General features: G+C 41.4%; 1 protein-coding gene across 2 annotated transcripts in view; it reads right to left on the minus strand.

Moving 5' to 3' along the window:
• LOC129823100 (receptor activity-modifying protein 3-like) overlaps positions 1-18,678 on the minus strand; it is a 34,652-nt gene extending 15,974 nt beyond the window's left edge. For both annotated transcript variants that reach the window (XM_055881855.1, XM_055881856.1), the window contains exon 1: positions 18,347-18,678. In XM_055881855.1, the coding sequence (XP_055737830.1) occupies positions 18,347-18,398 (52 nt within the window). In that variant the 5' untranslated portion in view covers positions 18,399-18,678. The remainder of the gene's footprint in view (positions 1-18,346) is intronic.
• Positions 18,679-21,425: the final 2,747 nt, after the last annotated feature.

Raw genomic sequence — 21,425 nt, forward strand, 5'->3', positions numbered from 1 at the left:
ATAGGACAGGATAGGATAGGATAGGACAGGATAGGATAGGATAGGATAGGATAGGACAGGATAGGACAGGACAGGATAGGATAGGACAGGATAGGACAGGACAGGATAGGATAGGACAGGATAAGACAGGATAGGATAGGACAGGATAGGACAGGACAGGATAGGATAGGACAGGATAGGACAGGACAGGATAGGGTAGGATAGGATAGGACAGGATAGGACAGGACAGGATAGGACAGGATAGGACAGGACAAGATAGGATAGGATAGGACAGGATAGGATAGGACAGGATAGGACAGGATAGGATAGGATAGGATAGGACAGGATAGGATAGGATAGGACAGGATAGGACAGGACAGGATAGGATAGGACAGGATAGGACAGGATAGGATAGGATAGGATAGGATAGGACAGGATAGGATAGGACAGGATAGGATAGGACAGGATAGGATAGGACAGGATAGGATAGGATAAGACAGGATAGGATAGGACAGGATAGGACAGGATAGGATAGGATAGGATAGGACAGGATAATACAGGATAGGATAGGATAGGACAGGATAGGATAGGACAGGATAGGACAGGACAGGATAGGACAGGACAGGATAGGATAGGATAGGATAGGATAGGACAGGATAGGACAGGATAGGATAGGACAGGATAGGATAGGATAGGATAGGACAGGATAGGACAGGATAGGATAGGACAGGACAGGATAGGATAGGACAGGATAGGACAGGATAGAATAGGATAGGACAGGATAGGACAGGATAGAATAGGACAGGATGGGATAGGACAGGACAGGACAGGACAGGATAGGACAGGACAGGATAGGATAGGACAGGACAGGATAGGATAGGATAGGACAGGATAGGACAGGACAGGATAGGACAGGATAGGATAGGACAGGATAGGACAGGATACGATAGGATAGGATAGGACAGGATAGGATAGGACAGGATAGGACAGGACAGGACAGGATAGGACAGGATAGGACAGGATAGGATAGGACAGGATAGGATAGGACAGGATAGGACAGGACCGGATAGGATAGGATAGGATAGGATAGGACCGGATAGGATAGGACAGGATAGGATAGGACAGGATAGGATAGGATAGGACAGGATAGAACAGGATAGGATAGGACAGGATAAGACAGGATAGGATAGGACCGGATAGGACAGGATATGATAGGACAGGATAGGAGGTGGAACTTTTCTCTGAGCTTTTAGTGCAGTGTTTCTCAAACCTCTCCTTGGGGAGCCCCAGATGTTTCACAATTCTGTTGTAACCCTGAACTAGCACACATGATTTAACTAGACAAGGGCTTGTTGATTAGCTGACAAGTTTAATTAGGTGACAGAGTGGAAATCCACAACCCTTTGCACCATAACACAACATACTCCAGAAGCACCTTCTGGTTGTGGGGAGATGGTACTTGTAGGTCTCTGGAAGACCATAGCGTTTCCCTTAGCCATCCTCTACACTAGCTCTGGGAATAGATCAAATACATGTGGCGGGAATCCCTGAGGAGAGGTTTGAGAAATGCTGCTTAGCGGGCATACTCTACCACAGCACAGCGCTGAGAGACAGAGAGGGAGGCAAGTCGCTATGGCGCAGCGTGAAACCCCCAGTCTGACTCCATACAGTGTCTGTTGTTTGGCGCTGGTGCTGGCACTGCCAAGTGTGGGACACACATAATCAATCTTCCATCCTTCTCCCTGACCCAGCTGCTTGTTTGCTTCAATAAGCCTGTGTAGCAATCCTGTTAAGTGGGACAGCTGTCCAAAACTGGTGCACCACTGAAGTACCTACTAGAGAATACACATGTAAACACACACACTCACACTCTCCCTCATTCATTTCGTTTTCACCTCAGTCTTTCCTTGTCTCACTCTCCCACCATTATCTCCCTATTATAACTACAGTACCTCAATGATACCTGGCAGAAAAATGTTTGTCCTTGTTTTTTTTCCTTCAAGTGTCAGTCTTAAGCCCCAATTCAAACAATCACAGATAAAGGTAAACCGCACTGTAGGTTCACTTAGAATATCTATGTTGTACCAGAGCTGCTAAGCACATTAAAACAGGTATCTTCGTAGACTTTGTCATTGTTCTATATTGAATCGTTACCACAAATGTCCTTAAGAAACAGTCTAAGCATTCTGAGTGAACACACAGTTTTGATTTTTCCTTCATATGTGATCACAAAAACCATCCTGTTCAGTTCAGTCTCAACCAGGGGATAACTGTTGTTGAGCAGCCAAGTTAAATTTAGCAATTTCTTCCTGCAGGATATGTGTTCAAAGCATAGAGGTCTGTGATTGCTATGCCTGATAACTTCAAACAGTAGCAGGGCATGACGCGAATACAGGGTTGCGTCACATTTGTTTTTAATGCCAAACCTTCAATGTTACCCCCCCCCCCCTCCCTTCCCCTTCCCCCTGCCAAACCTTTAATACTATTTGCAATCCCAGCCTGGCATCAACGCCATGCTAAATATACTTAGGAATTTCTGAGCACCTCCAAGACGTATCATGGTCTAATCCGCAACAGTCTAGAAATCCAAAGGCTGCATTTTCGTGTCGCGTCGGGGACAACTGTAGCATTATAGCTAACCTTCCCTAACCATTATTCTAAACATTACCCAATTCACCTAACCTGCTACATAAAGTCATCTAACCATTTGTCGTTTTAGTTCTTCTAACATTTGTCGTTAGTTTCCCAAACATCCACCGTAAATTATCCCCTTAATTCTCCTGCAAGAGTCAACCTGGTCTCAGATAAATACGTGCACTACTATACGTCCACCAAGAAGGCCTCCAAAAAGTATGAAAATGATTTCATCCAATTCGTATGCTATTGTACAACCAGGTAAGGCGTATCATATACTTTTCTCTCTGCTACCGCACGGCAAGTTGTACCGATGGACCAAGTCTGGAATCAACAGGACCCTGAACAGCTTCTACCCCCAAGCCATAAGACAGTTAAATAGCTTGAAGGTTCCCAGACTAACTATTTAGCAATCAGCATTGACCGTTTTTGCACTCATCACATACGCTGCTGCTACTGTTTATTATACCTAGTTAGAGTGCCTTTATAAAGTATTCATACCCCTTGACTTATTCCACATTTTGTTGTTACAGCCTGAATTAAAAATGGATTAAATATAGTTTTTTTCTCACCCATCTATGCACAATACCTCATAATGGTAAGGTGAAAACATGTTTTAAGAAAATGTTGCACATTTATTGAATATTAAGTACAGAAATATAAATATTCACACCCCTGAGTCAGTAATTTGTAGAAGCACTTTTGGCAGTGATTACAGCTGTGAGTCTTTCTCGGTAAGTCTAAGAGCTTTCCACACCTGGATTTTGCAACATTTGCCCATTATACTTTTCAAAATTCTTTAAGCTCTGTCAAATTGGTTGTTGATGTCACGACTTCGACCGAGGCAGGCTCTCCTTCCCGTTCGGGTGGCGTTCGGCGGTCGTCGTCACCGGCCTATTAGCTGCCACTGATCCTTTTCTCCCCCTCCCTATGTGTTTATTGGGCGCACCTGTTTTGTATGAGGGTTAATTCGTTGGGTTTATTTAATCAGCCGGCATTCACGTTTCTTTGTGCGGGATTGTTTGTATGTAAGTTGGTGTCGGTTTTGTGCTTCATGTTTCTGGACATTATTCATTCCCCACGTGTCTGGGGTAGTTTATTAGTGTACACCCAGTGTGTTAGTAGGGTGGCCTAATTTGTCCGTGTTCTATTAAAGAGCATTTGTTTTGCAATTGCTGCTCCTGCGCTTTTTTCTTCACACTCCGACACCCAGGCCTTACAGTTGAGCATTACTAGACAAACGTTTTTAGGTCTTGCCATAGATTGTCAAGTAGATTTAAGTTAAAACTGTAACTCGGCCACTCAGGAATATTCACTGTCTTCTTGGTAAGCAACTCCAGTGTAGATTTGGCCTTGTGTTTTAGGTTATTGTCCTTCTGAAAGGTGAATTAATCTCTCAGTGTCTGGTGGAAAGCTGAACCCTGTTTTCCTCTTGGATTTTGCCTGTGCTTAGCTCCATCCAGTTTAATTTTTATGCTGAAAAACTCCCCAGTCCTTAACGATTATAAGCATACCCATAACATGATGCAGCTACCAGTATGCTTGAAAATATGGAGAGTGATACTCAGCAATGTGTTGTATTGGATTTGCCCCAAACATAACACTTTGTATTCAGAACAAAAAGTTAATTGCTTTGCCACATTTTTTTGCAGTATTACTTTAGTGCCTTATTGCAAACCGGATGCATGTTTTTAAAATATTTTATTCTGTACAGGTTTCCTTCTTTTCACTCTGTCAATTAGGTTCGTATTGGAGCATCTGCAATGTTGTTGATCCACCCTCAGTTTTCTCCTATCACAGCCATTAAACTCTGTAACTGTTTTAAAGTCACCATTGACCTCATGGGGAAATCACTGAGTGGTTTCCTTCTTCTCTGACAACTGAGTTAGGAAGGACGCCTGTATCTTTGTAGTGGCTGGGTGTATTGATACACCATTCAAAGTGTAAGTAATAACTTCACCATGGTCAAAGGGATATTCAATGTATGTTTTTTTTTTTTACCCATCTACCAACAGGTGCCCTTTGCAAGGCATTGGAAAACCTCCATGGTCTTTGTGGTTTAATCTGTGTTAGAAATGCAGTGCTTGACTGAGGGACCTTACAGATAATTGTATGTGTGGGGTACAGAGATGAGGTAGTCATTCAAAAATCATGTTAAACACTATTATTAACTTCTGACTTGTCAAGCAAATCTTTACTCCTGAACTTATTTAGTCTTGCCATAACAAAGGGGTTAAATACTTATTGACAAGACATTTCAGCTTTCAATGTTTAATTCATTTGCAAACATTTCAAAAACATAATTCCACTTTGACATTATGGGATATTGTGTCTAAATTGGATCCATTTTAAATTCAAGCTGTAACACAACAAACTGTGGAAGAAGTCAAGGGGTGTGAATGCTTTCTGAAGGCACTGCATACAGTATGTACATATCTACAGTACCTCAATTACCTTGTACCCCTGCACATCAACTCGGTACTGGTAAACCATGTATATATATATCATTACTCATTGTGCATTTATTACTTATTTATTACTACTTTATTATTATTACTTTTCTATTATTTCTCTATTTTCATTCTTTCTGCATTGTTGGAAAGGGCCTGTACGTAAGCATTTAACTGTCAGTTTATGAAGTTTGTCACGAATAACATTTGATTTGAAATTTGATTTGATACTATACGTCCTCTAATTCGTATGATATTGTACGACCACTATTCCATTCATAATGTAGCCTAACGTAACATAACATATCATACTAATGGAGTGTATAGATTTATGTACAGAATAATACAAATTGCCCATGAGACCATGTTGGCATCTAAAAACAAAGGGGCACTCGGCATCCCTTATACGCACACAGTGCTCCCCCCACCATTGTATAGGTGGCACACGGTCTCTTTCCCCCTACCTGAAAGAGTTTCAATTGACAGATTTGGTTTCCAATTGGTCTGGAAATTGCTTTTGGGGGGCCTTTGCACCTCGCCTGAAATGTCTGGAAGGGAAACACGAATGACACTCAATGTCATGGAAACCACTGTATCCCTAAAGGTTGGGAAAGCGAGACCCTCCGAATGAATGTGCTATTTCACTCTTTCCCTCCTGTGTCACACTTCAGTGATGGTTTTGCAAAGATAGGCCAGGACCAAAATACAATCCAACAGTGAATCCAGTACGAGGTAGCTCTGAGTACACACCGTGAAAATGAAATCTCTCTGTTAAACCTACACTGCCACACTGAATCGTTGACGGCTGTTCTTGTGGAAAGTAGAAAAACGTCTTACGGTGCCACTTTAAACCAACAAGTTATAAAGTCTTTATAGCGCATTCATAAGCACTTCATGACCACTAAATAGATGTTTCACATTAGGACAAGTCATACTACATAAAGGGTGATATAAAAGGTCTGGAAGGGAAACACGAATGACACTCAATGTCATGGAAACCACTGTATCCCTAATACGTCTAGTGTTTTCCAAATGTGGCATAAACCTTTTACTACTTTGGCAGCCTTCATCTTTACTGTAGCCTTGTATCCTCTCACTTGGCAATAGGATGACATGGTTTATGAGAAGCAGCAACTAGAAAGCTGAAGTCTCATACTAAATAATAGGCGTCTCTTGATATTCATGGTTTACATTTCCACAGCAGTCACAGGGCCAAATACATCCATTAATGGAGAAATTCAGCTTTTATAAGCCTCCAGCTAGCAAGCCTTGTCTGTCTCTCTTCCACACTACAAGGATATCAGAAAGCTGAGAAATTCATTTGCATCCTGTCTCGAAAGAAAATAAACATTATTCTAGGGCAGGAAAAACTAAAATAGATATGGGCTATAAAAGAAGATGCTGTTTTCAAATTGTAGAGACAGTATCGTAATTAGTTTCTTTATAGCAACCACATAATCCATTTACAGTAGCAGCAGTCTAAGAGAAGCCATAGAAGCCACACCTCCAAGACCTAAAACATGCCAGGATCAAATAATAAAAATAGAATACAGCATTATGCCAAGTGCAGGACCATCAAGCATAACACTTTCCATTAGGTTTCATCTTCATGTGGACATTGTTGAGACTCTGAAGTCTTGTCAACACCTCCCCTCACTCACCTCCCCGCACCAACAGATACTGTAGATTCTAGCACATTCATGTTGACTGACAAACCAGAAGGGTTCCCATTAGAAATACCTCATAATATTTGCCTGCCTTGTTACTACTAATACACTATACATCTAGAAAAACAGTAATGGGCACATTACAGGTGGAGGAGGGGTTGTGACATGACATGACGTCATTATGGTATGTTTGTCTACATCCTGCTTGATTAGCTTCCTTGTTATAAGCCGAGGAACGTTAAATTGGAGACATTTCTCAGAGACCATGACCAGGCTTAATTAAAAGTGCTAATTTCTCAAATGTGATAGTTCTAATCTCCCAGCCATTTCCTTAAGGCTGCTTGAGGTTAACACAGGGCCAGACCTCGAATGTAATCAGAAAAGTACCAGTCTGTCCTCTGCCATCTACTGTATCTGTAGGGGTCAAGACGTCATTCTTCGATGGGCCCTGGAGTCGAGGACACTTACTCACCCTGCCAAGTACAGCTCCGGCTGTTAAAAAAAAAGAAGGACAACACCACTGCTCCCCCTTCCCTTGGCTGTATGGCTGTCTGTCTGCATAGAGGAAGGCTCTTTGGCTCCATCTCAACTCACTGTATGCTTCTGTTGGTGCTTAACGACATCACTGCTAATGTTGACCTATCGCTGTTCTATTACTCTGAAGTTGAGCTGGAGAATTCTGCATTTGTTTTTGCTCAAGCTGTGCGGCTGATTACTTGAGAAAAACAAAAAATCGAATGATCATTGAAGACAAATTGTCTACTGGGATACATGGGGAGATGTCATAGCGAGAGAGAGAGAGAGAGAGTGTGTGAGAAAGAGAGACATATACTGTAGACCTATTTTCTTAAGATAGATGTGGGTGTATAGTAGGACTACATGGTTATAATCTTATCTCTTTAACAATCCTTCACATTCAAACCAGTCTTCTGATTCCTCAATGAATAAATGAGGCCAGTAGAATGAGCTCATTGAAGTCCATTTCAAACGAGAGCCTTTATTTAAACAGATATCATATTAGAGTACAGATGGTCCGGGTATATAATAATTAAGGGGTACGTCTAGCAATTTATTTTGGTTGATAATATAGACATTGCGGCCCTCAAAGCCTTCATCCAAAACATAGAAGCCATTACTGCAGGAATAACTGAAATAGTCGGCTCTCAACATTGCTATTGTCCAAATTTCTGTCATTAACTGTGATTTTATAAATTGACTCTCACCACAAGGGCAGCAATAAGCACGTTCCCCTTGTCACAGCGACAATTGGAGGATGAAAGTGTGATACTAACGACTGGCCAAGGTTCCCCAAGGTTCTTCTACTATCTATTTGAAGCTTGTCTGTCACTTCTTAATTTAAGTATAAACCGCTTCCTGCTAAGGCTGTGCTCTAAAGGTTAAAAAGGCAGTAATCTAGTACTGGCCATGTTGGGATAGATAGAGAAAATCTATATTGCTGTGTTTACACAGGCAGCCCAATTCTGATCTTTTGCCGAATTATTGTCAAAAGATCTGATCTAATTGGTCAAAATACCAGTTATTAATGGCAAAAAGTCTGAATTGGGCTGCTTCTGTAAATGCACCCTTTGTGGACCAGGATTGGAATCTCTTGCAATCCATATATCAATCATTACTGAGAATGAGGGGGGATCTGATGGGAAAACAAACAAATGGCACTAGCTTGCGTTTGGCATATCTGATACCTATCAGATTTTTTCCAGAATATGTAAGCAAGTTCCAATTTTCTTCTCATGTGGTTCTCAATCCTGATACAATCCTGAAGTGTTTTTTTGCGTGACTATTTTAGAGGCTATATCAGTGTGATCAAGCAAATCTAATAAGGGTCACATGTAAAACTGTGTGTGGACAGTGGCTGCATTTACACAGGCAGCCCAATTCTGATATTTTGCCCAATATTTCAATATATTTTATTTCTGTTATGTACTTAGCTTTCTGCTGCCTTACTAAGCTGAATACTTTGGATAAAAGTGTCTGCTAAAGTGTCATACATTATTATTATCATCATCATCATCATCATGAGGTTGATACATTTTTCAAGTCTAAAATTTCAAAGTGGAAATTACAAACTTCAGAAGCCTTTTTTAAAACTCAAATACACTACAGTTCTCCTGCAGCAAGGTGATCAAATTAAGATCCTACATCTGTATGTAGACACTGGTATTGTGCTGGAGATAATGAAAATGAGATTGAAAAGTGGTGGTGTTGCCCTTTAAGTACTGTTCTGTGTCTAAAGTCACATACTTTAAAAAGCAATATATTTTTCATTGCCACGCTATTGTGTATAGAGCCCTAATGGGGGAGTATAAAAAAAGAATAAGCTACCAGAGTGGTGTAGCAATGTCACCAGGCCTGTCTTATTTATTGCACTTGGGAGAATGAGGGCTGGATCCCGTTATTTAGTCTGTCAAGAGAACGTTGAAATTACCTCTGCTAAGATTTTTTTTAATTGCGGGTTATTTGCCGCATAACTAGATTAGAACAAACTTGTCACGTTCCTGACCTATTTCTGTTAGTTTGTTGTATGTGTTAGTTGGTCAGGACGTGAGTTTGGGTGGGCATTCTATGTTTTCTGTTTCTATGTTGGTTTATGGGTTGCCTGGTATGGCTCTTAATTAGAGGCAGGTGTTTGGCGTTCCTCTAATTAAGAGTCATATTTAGGTAGGTGTTTTCACAGTGTTCGTTGTGGGTGGTTGTCTCCTGTGTTTGTGTATGTCGTTGCGCCACACTGGACTGTTTTCGGTTTGTTTGTTCAGTGTCATTTATGTGTAGGCTTTTTCCCTGTTCGTGCGTTCTCGTGTGTTATGTGAGTCCGTCGTCCAGATCTGTCTACACCGTTTGTTGTTTTGTTAGTTTATTAGTCAAGTTCGTGTTTTCGTGTTTTTCTTTAATAAATCATGTCTTCAACATCCGCTGCATTTTGTTTCCCTCACTACTCCTCCTTTTCGGTTGAAGAGGAGGAGGACCGCCGTTACAAAACTGGTCTCTGTTACAACCAGGTATAGATGCTTTTCCCATGGTGAGATCAAGACATCATGGTAAATACATATTTTGTTTTTTATCCTTATACAAGCAGTATATAACCTGACCTTGAAGACTTAAAAGACATCATAAAGACATCATTGCAACCAGTTTTGCCCACTGATTAGATACAAAACTAATTGCTGCAAAAGATTATATAACTAATTCAAGACGAACAGTAAAAAAAAATCTCCAACAGGCAATGTGATCATCATCTTCTTAGATGATCTACACCTAAAACAGGCTTTGATCAAAGCACTTTGATTATTTTTCTCAGACACAACTAATCCCTTCGACAACATAATTCATATTTCAATAAGGCCATTACACTATGGGGGAAGACAGGCATCAGCCCAAATAGAAAATGTACCTCTGAGCATGGTGGGCGTGATCTTTGAAGTCAACTCAATCAAATTTACTGAACTGAAACTGGGCAGACGTAACCACATGTAATGACTTAACACCAAATTCCCTTGAAGGCCCCCAGTCATTCGCCTAAAACTCAGTCACCTAAATAATGAACAAAATTACATTTAAAAAAAAAGAATTCTTAATTGCTAACTGCTAATACATACATTTCATTCCATTTATCCCAGAAGCTCTAAAATATTTGCCCACCTTGTGCCCAACTTCAGCTTACACTGAGGGGATGAAACACTAAGTGGACCAATGGACAAAAGCTCAAGATTACATTGATGTTGTGGTGATTTGGCACATTCTCAATCCGAGGTCTGAGGGGAAGGTTCCATGTGGGATTGTGACACTGGCCCTGGGGGATTGGACAAAAAAAAAGAGGGAAAAAGGAGGGGAAAAGGCGACTGAGGAAAAGCGGACAAGGCTCTCTGCACTTGGCAAACAAAAGCAGGAAGGGGTTGTCATGGGTGGCCAAGATGAAGAGAGACAGAAATAAATGCTGCATAGCCTAGGGAAAGAGAGAACCTGAATTAAATCATGTGAGGGACGCTCACTCCATGGAGGGACTTTCCAAAGAGGCTATAGCATTAACCCATTCCAACGGTTCGGAGAGGAAAGTTACTGTGGGGAGTGTGGACAACGGGACATGTGTAAACAGATGTCTCAATCTAAATCTGACAAAATATTTGAGGTGTTTTTTCTCTGTTTTAGCTTAAAGACATGTTTTTATTCACATAATGATCATTTCCCTCTAACATCTACATGTCTAGGTTGGAAGTGTTCTGAGAATGTTCCATTTGTCAAAGTTGCATGAACGTGATGAGGATGTTTCTGGAACATGATACCGGACAATCACTGCTGAAGATATAATGGGTATGTGTCATCACTAGGATCAGTCAATATTACCAATACAGACTGTGTAACGTCCTGACCAGAATTCTTATGTGTTTTGCTTGTTTAGTGTTGGTCAGGACGTGAGCTGGGTGGGAATTCTATGTTGTGTGTCTAGTTCGTCTGTTTCTATGTTCAGCCTAATATGGTTCTCAATCAGAGACAGCTGTCAATCGTTGTCCCTGATTGAGAATCATATATAGGTGGCTTGTTTTGTGTTGGGGATTGTGGGTGGTTGTTTCCTGTCTCTGTGTTTGTGTTCTGCACCAGCTAGGACTGTGACGGTATGTTCGTTTGTTATTTTGTATAGTGTTTTTGTTTTGTCTAATTAAATTCATTATGTCAAATTACCACGCTGCACATTGGTCCTCTGATCCTTCTCGCCTCTCCTCGTCTGAGGAGGAGGACGAAGTAGACTGCCGTTACAGACTGTTAGTTACAGATAACGAATCTTAAGATGACGACATGGTGAATTGGCTGGAGCTGAAGCATCTGAGCCATTTAACCAAGGCCTTTGAAATGTAAACTCATTCCAACACGCGGGAAAGAAGAAAAAAAACAGTGGGGAAAAGTCACTGAGGCATTTAGTTGATTGTCCCTGCTGTTCACAACTTCCAGCCAACTATTTAATTCATGAAAAAAATGAAAGAATATCCTCCAGCCTCTTTCTGCCTTCAGTTCTCTCAAAACACATAATATTTAGGACAGATATTTTTACAAACACTGGCATTGCATGGCAGTCTATTTGCACATGATCTTCAGTAAGTTAATTAATACATTTAATACCATTGGCATTCCAGCAGTTGCATTAAATCCAGCAACAAGGGGCCGAAAGTCAAAAGAAACTACTAATAATTAAAACAGTTTAGCTTGGCAAGACTATGGTTTCCATGAGAACCAGCATCAATATACACTCATTGGGCAGTTTATTAGGTACGCCACCCCGTTCACAAAAATGGTTTGCTCCTACAGACAGTGAGTCACTTGGCCGTGGCTTGCTATATAAAGCAGGCAGACAGGCATCAAAAGATTCAGTTACTGTTCGATTGAACGTTAAAATGGGCAAAACGATTGACCTAAGCGACTTTGAGCATGGTATGATTGTCGGTGCCAGGCGCGCCGGTTCCAGTATCTCAGAAACGGCCGGCCTCAGGGAATTTCATACAGGACAGTGTCTAGGGTTTACCGACAATGGAGCGACAACCAAAAAACGTCCCATCAGCGGCAGTTCTGTGGGAAAAAACAGCTCGTTGATGAGAGGTCAAAGGAGAATGGCAAGAATGGTGCAAGCGAACAGGCAGACCACAAACAGCGCAGTACAACAATGGTGTGCAGAGCAACATCTCAGAACGCACAACTTGTCGGCTTTTGTCACGGATGGGCTATTGCAGCAGAAGACCACACCAGGTTCCACTCCTATCAGCTAGAAACAAGAAGCGAATCCATGGCCCCACCTGCCTGGAGTCAACGGTACAGGTTGGTGGTGGTGCTGTAATGGTGTGGGGAATGTTTTCCTGGCACACGTTAGGTCCCTTGATACCAACTGAGCAACGTTTCCATGCCCCAAAGAATTCAGTCTGTTCTGGAGGCCAAGGGAATCCGACCCGGTACTAGATGGGTGTACCTATCAACCATTTTATGAGGTCACATACGACGGTGGCTTTAAAAAGAATACCAAACACCCCATACAAAAGCGAAGTAATCACTACTTTGTGAGCACAAATCAAAATAATGCAACATCTTACATGACTTACTTTGTATTGTTGGTAACTATGAGGGAGTAACTTCTGCACAAACCTTGTACTAAGGGTAGACTCAGCTATATGAAATCATCACACACAACAGCGTGACTTTAAGGGCACAAGGCGAGACCCAAATGCAGACACAGGAGGCAAATGGTAGAGCACCAATATTTATTATAACAAAGGGAGTAGGTAAAGGCAGGTCGGGGACAGGCGAGAGTTTATAAACCAGGTCAGAGTCCAAACAGTACCAAATGATAGGCAATCTCAAGATCAGGCCAGGCAGGGGTCAGAAACCAGATCCAAGTCCAAAACAGTACAAGGGGATAGGCAGGCTGGTAGTCAGAACAGGCAGAGTGGTCAGGCAGGCGGGTTCGGAACCAGGACAGGCAAGGGTCAAAACCAGGAGTACTAGAAACAAACGGATACTGGGAAAGATAGGCACAAGGAAAAATGCTGGTTGACTTGGCAAACAAGACGAACTGGCACAGAGAGACAGGAAACACAAGGATATATACACCGGGGATAATAAGCGACACCTGGAGGGGGTGGAGACAATCACAAGGACAGGTGAACCAGATCAGGGTGTGACCGACTTCCTGCTTACAAACATCAACAACAGCCCTTGAGGTATGCCTAGCATTGCCTACATTAAGAAGGCAGCTGTCCTGGTTATTTGAATGTTGTTCTTGGTTTCTGTGATCAGGAAGTCATCCCACTGTCAATGATGACGTCATATTGCTGAGTGCCTACCTATCGTCAACACAGCACTTCTGCTTTCATACTTACTTTTCGCAATGCATCTGGGATAAGTTCAGAAGAGGGGAGAGTCAGGGATAAAGCTTCACTGACTGTGAAAAGCATTCATTCACACCAGTTTCATAGGATTTGTTATTAGGGTACTGTCAAATTAAAATTGCTAGGATTTCTTGTTAAATTAAGGTTTAATTTAGATTTTTTCCCCCAATCTTATTTATAAGACATTCAATTCCAGAAATGATTTTTATTATTTTGTTCTACCTTGTTATTTTTTGGTTTACGTTGTTATTGATTAGGGCAATGTGGGGAGCTTGTAATAAAGGAATTTCACTGTACTTGTGCACGTGACATTAAAACTTGAACTTGAAACTAGGAAATCACAGCACAGGAGTTAAGTAATGGAAAGTTACGATTCTGTCAACCGTGCTCATTTGCCAAATCTGTCTCAGTGCCAATTACCCTTGCCAATGCAGGAGGGCGACCCACTACCAAAGATGAGCGTTACCATGCAGGAGGGCGACCCACTGCCAAAGATGAGCGTTACCATGCAGGAGGGCGACCCACTGCCAAAGATGAGCATTGCCATGCAGGAGGGCGACCCACTGCCAAAGATGACCTTTGCCATGCAGGAGAGCAGCCCACTGCCAAAGAGGACTTTTGTGATACAGGAGAGCAGCCCACTGCCAAATATGAGCGTTGCCATACAGAAGGGAAGCCCACTGCCAAAGTGGTTCTGTGACCTGCTGTGTGTAGGCAGAGAAACAGAGAGAAGTGTGTGTGTGTGCGTGTGTGTGTGTGAGAGACAGAGAGATAACGAGAGAGAAGAGTTTGAAATCAGGCAGAGAAAACACTGCATGCCTTTCCATAGGAACTCAACGTTCAGCTTGCATGAAAACGTACTCAGCACAGCACCCTATTTAAGTACTTAAAACCCATATTGAGGTGTGAAAGATGGGACTGAGGGTTCACCTCAATTTCAAATCACACTGACAGTACTCTTCCAGACGCCCACACAATCCAAGAGAGCATACCCCACTACCACATTACACAGACACACTCCATTTAAACAAAACCTGGATTTATTCCTGGCCTACATATTCAAACTACTGTATCAGTAAGCAGACAACAATAATTCTAAACATGCCTGCTTATTGAGAGATATGAGAACAGTATGTGTTCCTTGCTTATTTTCAGGAGTGTGAGAGGAAAGCCACGGCTGAGCTGATACGCACACACACACAGGCAGGCAGGCAGGCAGGTAGGCAAAAACACACACACACACACACACACACACACACACACACACACACACACACACACACAGCACTCTGCTTTCTACACTATCCTTGGCTGATCTACAACACTGTTCAAACTCTGCCCTCTTGCAGTGACAGTGGGAAGCCAAGCCAGAGGCCTGGGTTCCTACTCTGCCCTCTTGCTGTGACAGTGGGAAGCCAAGCCAGAGGCCTGAGTTCCAACTGGGGGTTTCACTCATCAGCACTATTACATTATCGGAGGCGGTGACCCAATAACAGTCCACGATCTCAACACTATTACATTATCGGAGGCAGTGACCCAGTAACAGAGCACGATCTCAACACTATTACATTATCGGAGGCAGTGACCCAGTAACAGAGCACGATCTCAACACTATTACATTATCGGAGGCAGTGACCCAGTAACAGAGCACGATATTGATTGAGTGCCTACTCAAGATGGAAGACACAGCTCATGCAATACAGAAGCCATTTTGAAAACCTGGACAACCTGCATAACTGAGATTTAGGTAGAGTACGTTGACAATGTGGTACTTTGCCTCAGTACAGGCATGAGTCTATATACAGCTCCAGCTGGGGACTTCATAACTTTCCAGGGGCCAAATTCATGAGCCCACGGAGTGTATGAAAATGTTACGAGGTCATTGAAAGATTAATACAGCTTTGTACAGGATTTTCACAGCTGTTGAGAGGGCAGCTAAAAGAAGAGGCCTTTTAGTGAATCCACATAAGGAAACTTACAAGAGTTTTGAAACATATACAGTACTACTAGCAAGTCTTTATTACCACTGGTCTGGCTGCTAGTACCAACCAAATGTAGACGTATAGCAGTAGAATTGTATTACAGAGATGTTTTTGAGAATAAAATGCATTCTTTTTACAGCACTACACTGGAAGCAGCTGTGGCTGATGAGCCCAAGGCATTTTCCTTGGTTATGGAATTCCGATGCCTCTTTCTAACCATTATTATCTGCTAATTCAAGTAGACAGACCTTATTCAGTGGAGCAGTGGTGCTTGTGCTTCAGCTCTGATCTAATTACATCATCTTACCAAAATACATTTTACAACAAATAAATCATAGTCCCCCTGTGCTCCAGACAGTTTTTGAGGATATTATGTGTGCATGTAAGACGTCCCATTTGGTTTGTAAATCTCAGAACCTTTGCATTTTCCACTGGCCATTGGCTATTTTTGTCACGCCCTGACCTTAGTATTCTATGTTTTCTGTATTATTCTGGTCAGGTCAGGGTGTGACGAGGGTGGGTATGCTTGTTTTGTATTGTCTAGGGTTTCTGTATGTCTAGGTGTATTTGTAAATCTAGGCATATGTAGGTCTATGGTGGCCTGAATTGGTTCCCAATCAGAGGCAGCTGTTTATCGTTGTCTCTGATTAGGGATCATATTTAGGTTGCCATTTTCCCTTTGGTATTCGTGGATTCTTGTCTATGTGTAGTTGCCTGTCAGCACTCGTTGTATATAGCTTTATGTTCGTTTTGTTATTTTGTTTAGTTTTGTTCCGTGTTTATTCTTCATTAAAAGAAGTATGTACGCATACCACGCTGCGCCTTGGTCTCATCAATACGACGAACGTGACAAAAGAACCCACCAAAAAAGGACCAAGCTGCGTGAAAAGGAGGAACAGCGCTTTGTGGAAAAATAGACCTGGGACGAAATACTGGGCGGTAAAGGATCCTGGACGTGTGAGGAGATTTTGGCAGGAGAGGATTGCCTACCATGGAGGCAGGTGAAAACAGCGCAGGAGGAACGGCGAAGATATGAGGGGACGCGGCTAGCACGGAGACCTGAGAGGCAGCCCCAATAAAAAATATGGGGGGGCAGCACATGAGGAGATTGGCTGAGTCAGGTTGGAGACCTGAGCCAACTCCTCGTGCTTACTATGGGGAGCGTGTGATTGGTCAGGCACCGTGTTATGCAGAGATGCGCACGGTGTCTCCAGTTCGCATTCTTAGCCCGGTGCGCTCTATTCCAGCTCATCGCAGTTGCCTGGCTAGAATGGGCCTCCAGCCAGGATGGAAGGTGCCGGCTCAGCGCTCCTGGTCTCCAGTACACCTTCTTGGACGGTACTGTCACGCCCTGACCTTAGTATTCTATGTTTTCTGTATTATTCTGGTCAGGTCAGGGTGTGACGAGGGTTGGTATGCTTGTTTGGATTGTCTAGGGTTTTTGTATGTCTAGGTGTATTTGTAAGTCTAGGCATATGTAGGTCTATGGTGGCCTGAATTGGTTCCAAATCATAGGCAGCTGTTTATCGTTGTCTCTGATTGGGGATCATATTTAGGTTGCCATTTTCCCTTTGGTATTCGTGGATTCTTGTCTATGTGTAGTTGCCTGTCAGCACTCGTTGTATATAGCTTTATGTTCGTTTTGTTATTTTGTTTAGTTTTGTTCCGTGTTTATTCTTCATTAAAAGAAGTATGTACGCATACCACGCTGCGCCTTGGTCTCATCAATACGACGAACGTGACAATTTTGCTGTGCACATAGCCTACATGGCAGTTATCCAGGAGAGTTCTGGACAGTTTTGGGGACTTTAGTATATTCCTGATCCATAATCTTTGGGCCTCAGCTCTCAATCTAATCTCTTGGGTATTCTGAGATGGGTTCCTGTCTCCTCCTGATGAGAGAACCAGAAATCCTTCCTAAAGAGAAATCACCTCGGGTCCGGGACAATAAAGTCAGATTTTTCATTGCACTTTCTATAGGGTCCAAGTCCATGTAGACGAATATGTTACCAAAAATAAACATGAACTTGGGATAAGTGAAGATATCATTTCGCAAAGAACATACCATTTTTTTATGATTGCATATCATTATAGACAATCATAATGCTGAATACCCCCTTACAATGACAGGTAGGCCGTCATTGTAAATAAGAATTTGTTCTTAACTGACTTGCCTAGTTAAAGGTTAAATAAAACATAAAAATGTAAATACATTTAATTTCAATGGACATCCAACGTCATCATCCCTTAAAGACCCATGTTTTCATGAATTTACCTGAAACGCATACTGGTATGGAGATTCTTACATTGTTTTATGAATTCTTATGGTATTTTACCATACAGTCTTTTACATAGCCATCAGGGTCAAGAGACAATGGTGTTAATTTGGCGATTGTCAAATATATTATGAAAACATATCAAATTGTGGAAGTCATTGATCAAGATGGATTTGATTTCATATTTTTTATTCACCTTTTTAAAGATGATAGGCCATGCAAATTAAATGTCTTATTGGCTATGGAATGAACACTGAAAGCAGTTTTGAAGCAAAAGGATCTGAGAATTATTGAGTGTTATTAATATGTTGCTATGCATTTTTTTTGTCATTTTTTCGATTATAAGATTCAATTTCAGACAGTGGCAACACAAAAATAGCTATTAAATCATTAAGAAATAATATATTTGAATAATCTAGAAAACTATCCAATCGACTACTAATAGCCTATACAATAAAACACTAGAATACTCACCCAAAATTCCAACCACTAAAAGTTTAAACACAGCCAACGCATTTGTATCCATCACGTTGAGAATAACAATCCCCCACACGATTCGGATTCTTTCAATGAAATCTCAACTGAGAGATAAATGTCTGTGGCAAACCATAATTATCCAAATTCAATGAAAGCACGCGCGCGCGCAACTTCTTTCATAGTTCATGAGTCAAATTTAGAACTCCGCAATACCTCCTCAAATCAGGCCCTGAACCTCCACATGAGATGCGCGTCCTCGGTGCTCTTGCCTCACCGTCCTTGTGCAAGCTTGCCTGCACATCTCGTTGCTAAAATGACTTGTGCGCTCTAGCATCCTATCAGAGGGAGGGAGAAAGGAGGGGAGATAGATCGTCCCCTTCGTCTCCGTTCCTATCTCCTTCCATATGCAGGAAACCATTATGAAATGGACAATTTAATATGAATGATAACGATTTTATTGAATGACACGTGCATATTAAATGTCCAGTGCAGTCCTTTTTATCAAAATATCAAATAATATCTGGGTAACAATTAAGTACCTTACTGTGATTGTTTTCTATTCAAATTGTCAAAAATAACCAATTTCTCAAGCAAGAATTGTGCTAGTCAGGAAGTAGGGAGGGGAAGACTGAAAACTTGCTGTTATTGGCAGAGAGGTTTGGAACTCTCTTTCTCTTAACTAATTGACTACCAGGTGATGTCACCAGGCAGGCCAATACTCCATCCCACCCAAACAGGCTGAAATTTCAATATTTTTGAATGGTTTAATATTCCTATACATGTCCATAAATTGTAACAAAGAATGAAATACTTGTTTATTAATAGGCCTATTATGTAAGCCTACTCTAGGCTATAAATATGCCTAGATTTTTCATGAAAATTATTATAAAGTGTTAGCACCTACCTAAAACATGACAGAGGAAAAGTGGGCAAGCCACAAGTAGGATTGATACAAATATAAATTGATGATGCTGTTTGTGATTTTAGGCCTAGCAAAATTGTATTCAATCTAGGCCATTTTCTACATTATTATCCAAACATTTTAACCTGTCAAATGCTGCAATTCAAAGAAATGCGTGCAAAATAAAATCCATATTTGGAATATCCTAAAAAGTACTCTGAACGGTATCAAATTGTATACATTTTATATATTCCTTTTCGTACAGATGCTTTATTTGACTCATGATTCCTTTCTGGAAGAAAAACAACCCGAGCGCCATCTTGAGGGTTTACTGAGAATGTCAGTGCAGCCAAATGAAAGCGGGAAAAAATAGACAAAATACTTGTTTCTCAGGGGACGTATAACGAAGACGAGCCATCGGTTTGGCGTGCCAAATTGAACGTCGCAACTAAATATTTATGACAGTTAGAATAACATTGAAGATGAGGTTCCGAGCAAAAATTAATGATGTTGGTTGCCTTAATCATTTCACACGTAAGTAATTTGTAATGTTGCTCTTGTATGTGGTTGTTTTTGTGTAGCTAGCTAGATAGTTAAACGGTTAATCTACCCCCAAAAATATGGTTCGGTTCGGCACCGAGGTAAAGTTCGTTTTATATTGGATATTCGGATTTCTCTCTTCAATAGCAAAACAGGGAAAGGGGAATACCTAGTCGGTTGTACAACAAGTATGTATATTCTGAATCAGAGGAGGATGGAAAACAATTCACACCTTGTCTGTGTGTGAATTTCAATTTTTTTTCAATCTTCAATTTGTTTTTAAATAAAAATTGTGGATTGTTCTCCATCCTCAGCTGATTCAGAATATACCTTTGTTTTTCTATTGATTCTACCGAATATCCCATTTAAAACTAAAGAGCACAAGCTTTTTTTTTTACTTTCTCAAATCATCAATAGCCTATAGTCGCATCATGCAGACCATATACACTATATATACAAACGTATTTGGACACCCCTTCAAATTAGTCGATTCGGCTATTTCAGCCACACCCGTTGCTGACATGTATATAAAATCAAGCACACAGCCATGCAATCTCCATTGACAAACATTGGCAGTAGAATGGCCTTACTGAAGAGCTCAGTGACTTTCAACAAGGCACTATCATAGGATGCCACCTTTCCAACAAGTCAGTTCATAAAATTTCAGCCCTACTAGAGCTGCCGGAACTGTAGCGGAGAGGAAAACAGCATCAGGCAAGTATAACATGATCTAATCATAACAAATAGCTAGACACATAGACTGACTGAGCAGAGATTACAATCTGGCAGTGTGGAAGTGGCAGGGCTGAGTATTTGTAGAGGTCTTGATTATGGAACAGGTTGCAGCTGGTGGGGATCTGCTCTGACTCCAGCACACCTGTCTCCATCTACACAATCACACACACACACAGAGAGAGAGAGGCAGAGGGAGAGCGTACTGGGGGAGTGGCGGCAGGTCAAGGAGACACAGGATGAGCAGTAGAGGGCGTTGCAGGAGCAGATGTGACACTTATAAGGATACAGTATATTGTCTGCTAAATGAACAAACTTATGGCATGGCGCATAGCCAGATAACATATAGTAGGCCAACTCATATTCTGTTCCTCTGAAGTACATGTTCTTCATATCATGTTTCTTTAGACCTGCCTAAAATAAATTATGGATTTATTGTGATGTTGTATATTCAATTGATTTATAAGACTTTTGTAAATGTAGATGTTCCAAAGGAGCGCATCAGAGGTTTGTATGCGGCCTGTATACCTGGAGCCTGGAGATGCTAAACGTGTTTATGTTAATTAATGTTCAATTATTGTGAGCCGGCAGACTTTTGCATGACAATAACCTGCTGACAAAATTTCATAACCGCAACAGCCCTATCCAGACACATCAAAGATACAGACGTCCTTCTGAACTGAGCTGCAGGAGATGAATGAAACTGCTCAGAGATGTTACCATGAGGCCATTGGTGATTTTAAAACAGTTACAGAGTTCAATGGATGAATGATGAATGTGCAGGTAGAGATACTAGGGTGCAAAGGAGCAAAAAAAAAAAAAAAATAACTGTATAGGGATGAGGTAGTTGGATGGGCTATTTACAGATGGGCTATGTACAGGTGCAGTGATTTGTGAGCTGAT

Source organism: Salvelinus fontinalis, chromosome 25 (genome assembly GCF_029448725.1).
Source record: "Salvelinus fontinalis isolate EN_2023a chromosome 25, ASM2944872v1, whole genome shotgun sequence".
NCBI lineage: Eukaryota > Metazoa > Chordata > Actinopteri > Salmoniformes > Salmonidae > Salvelinus > Salvelinus fontinalis.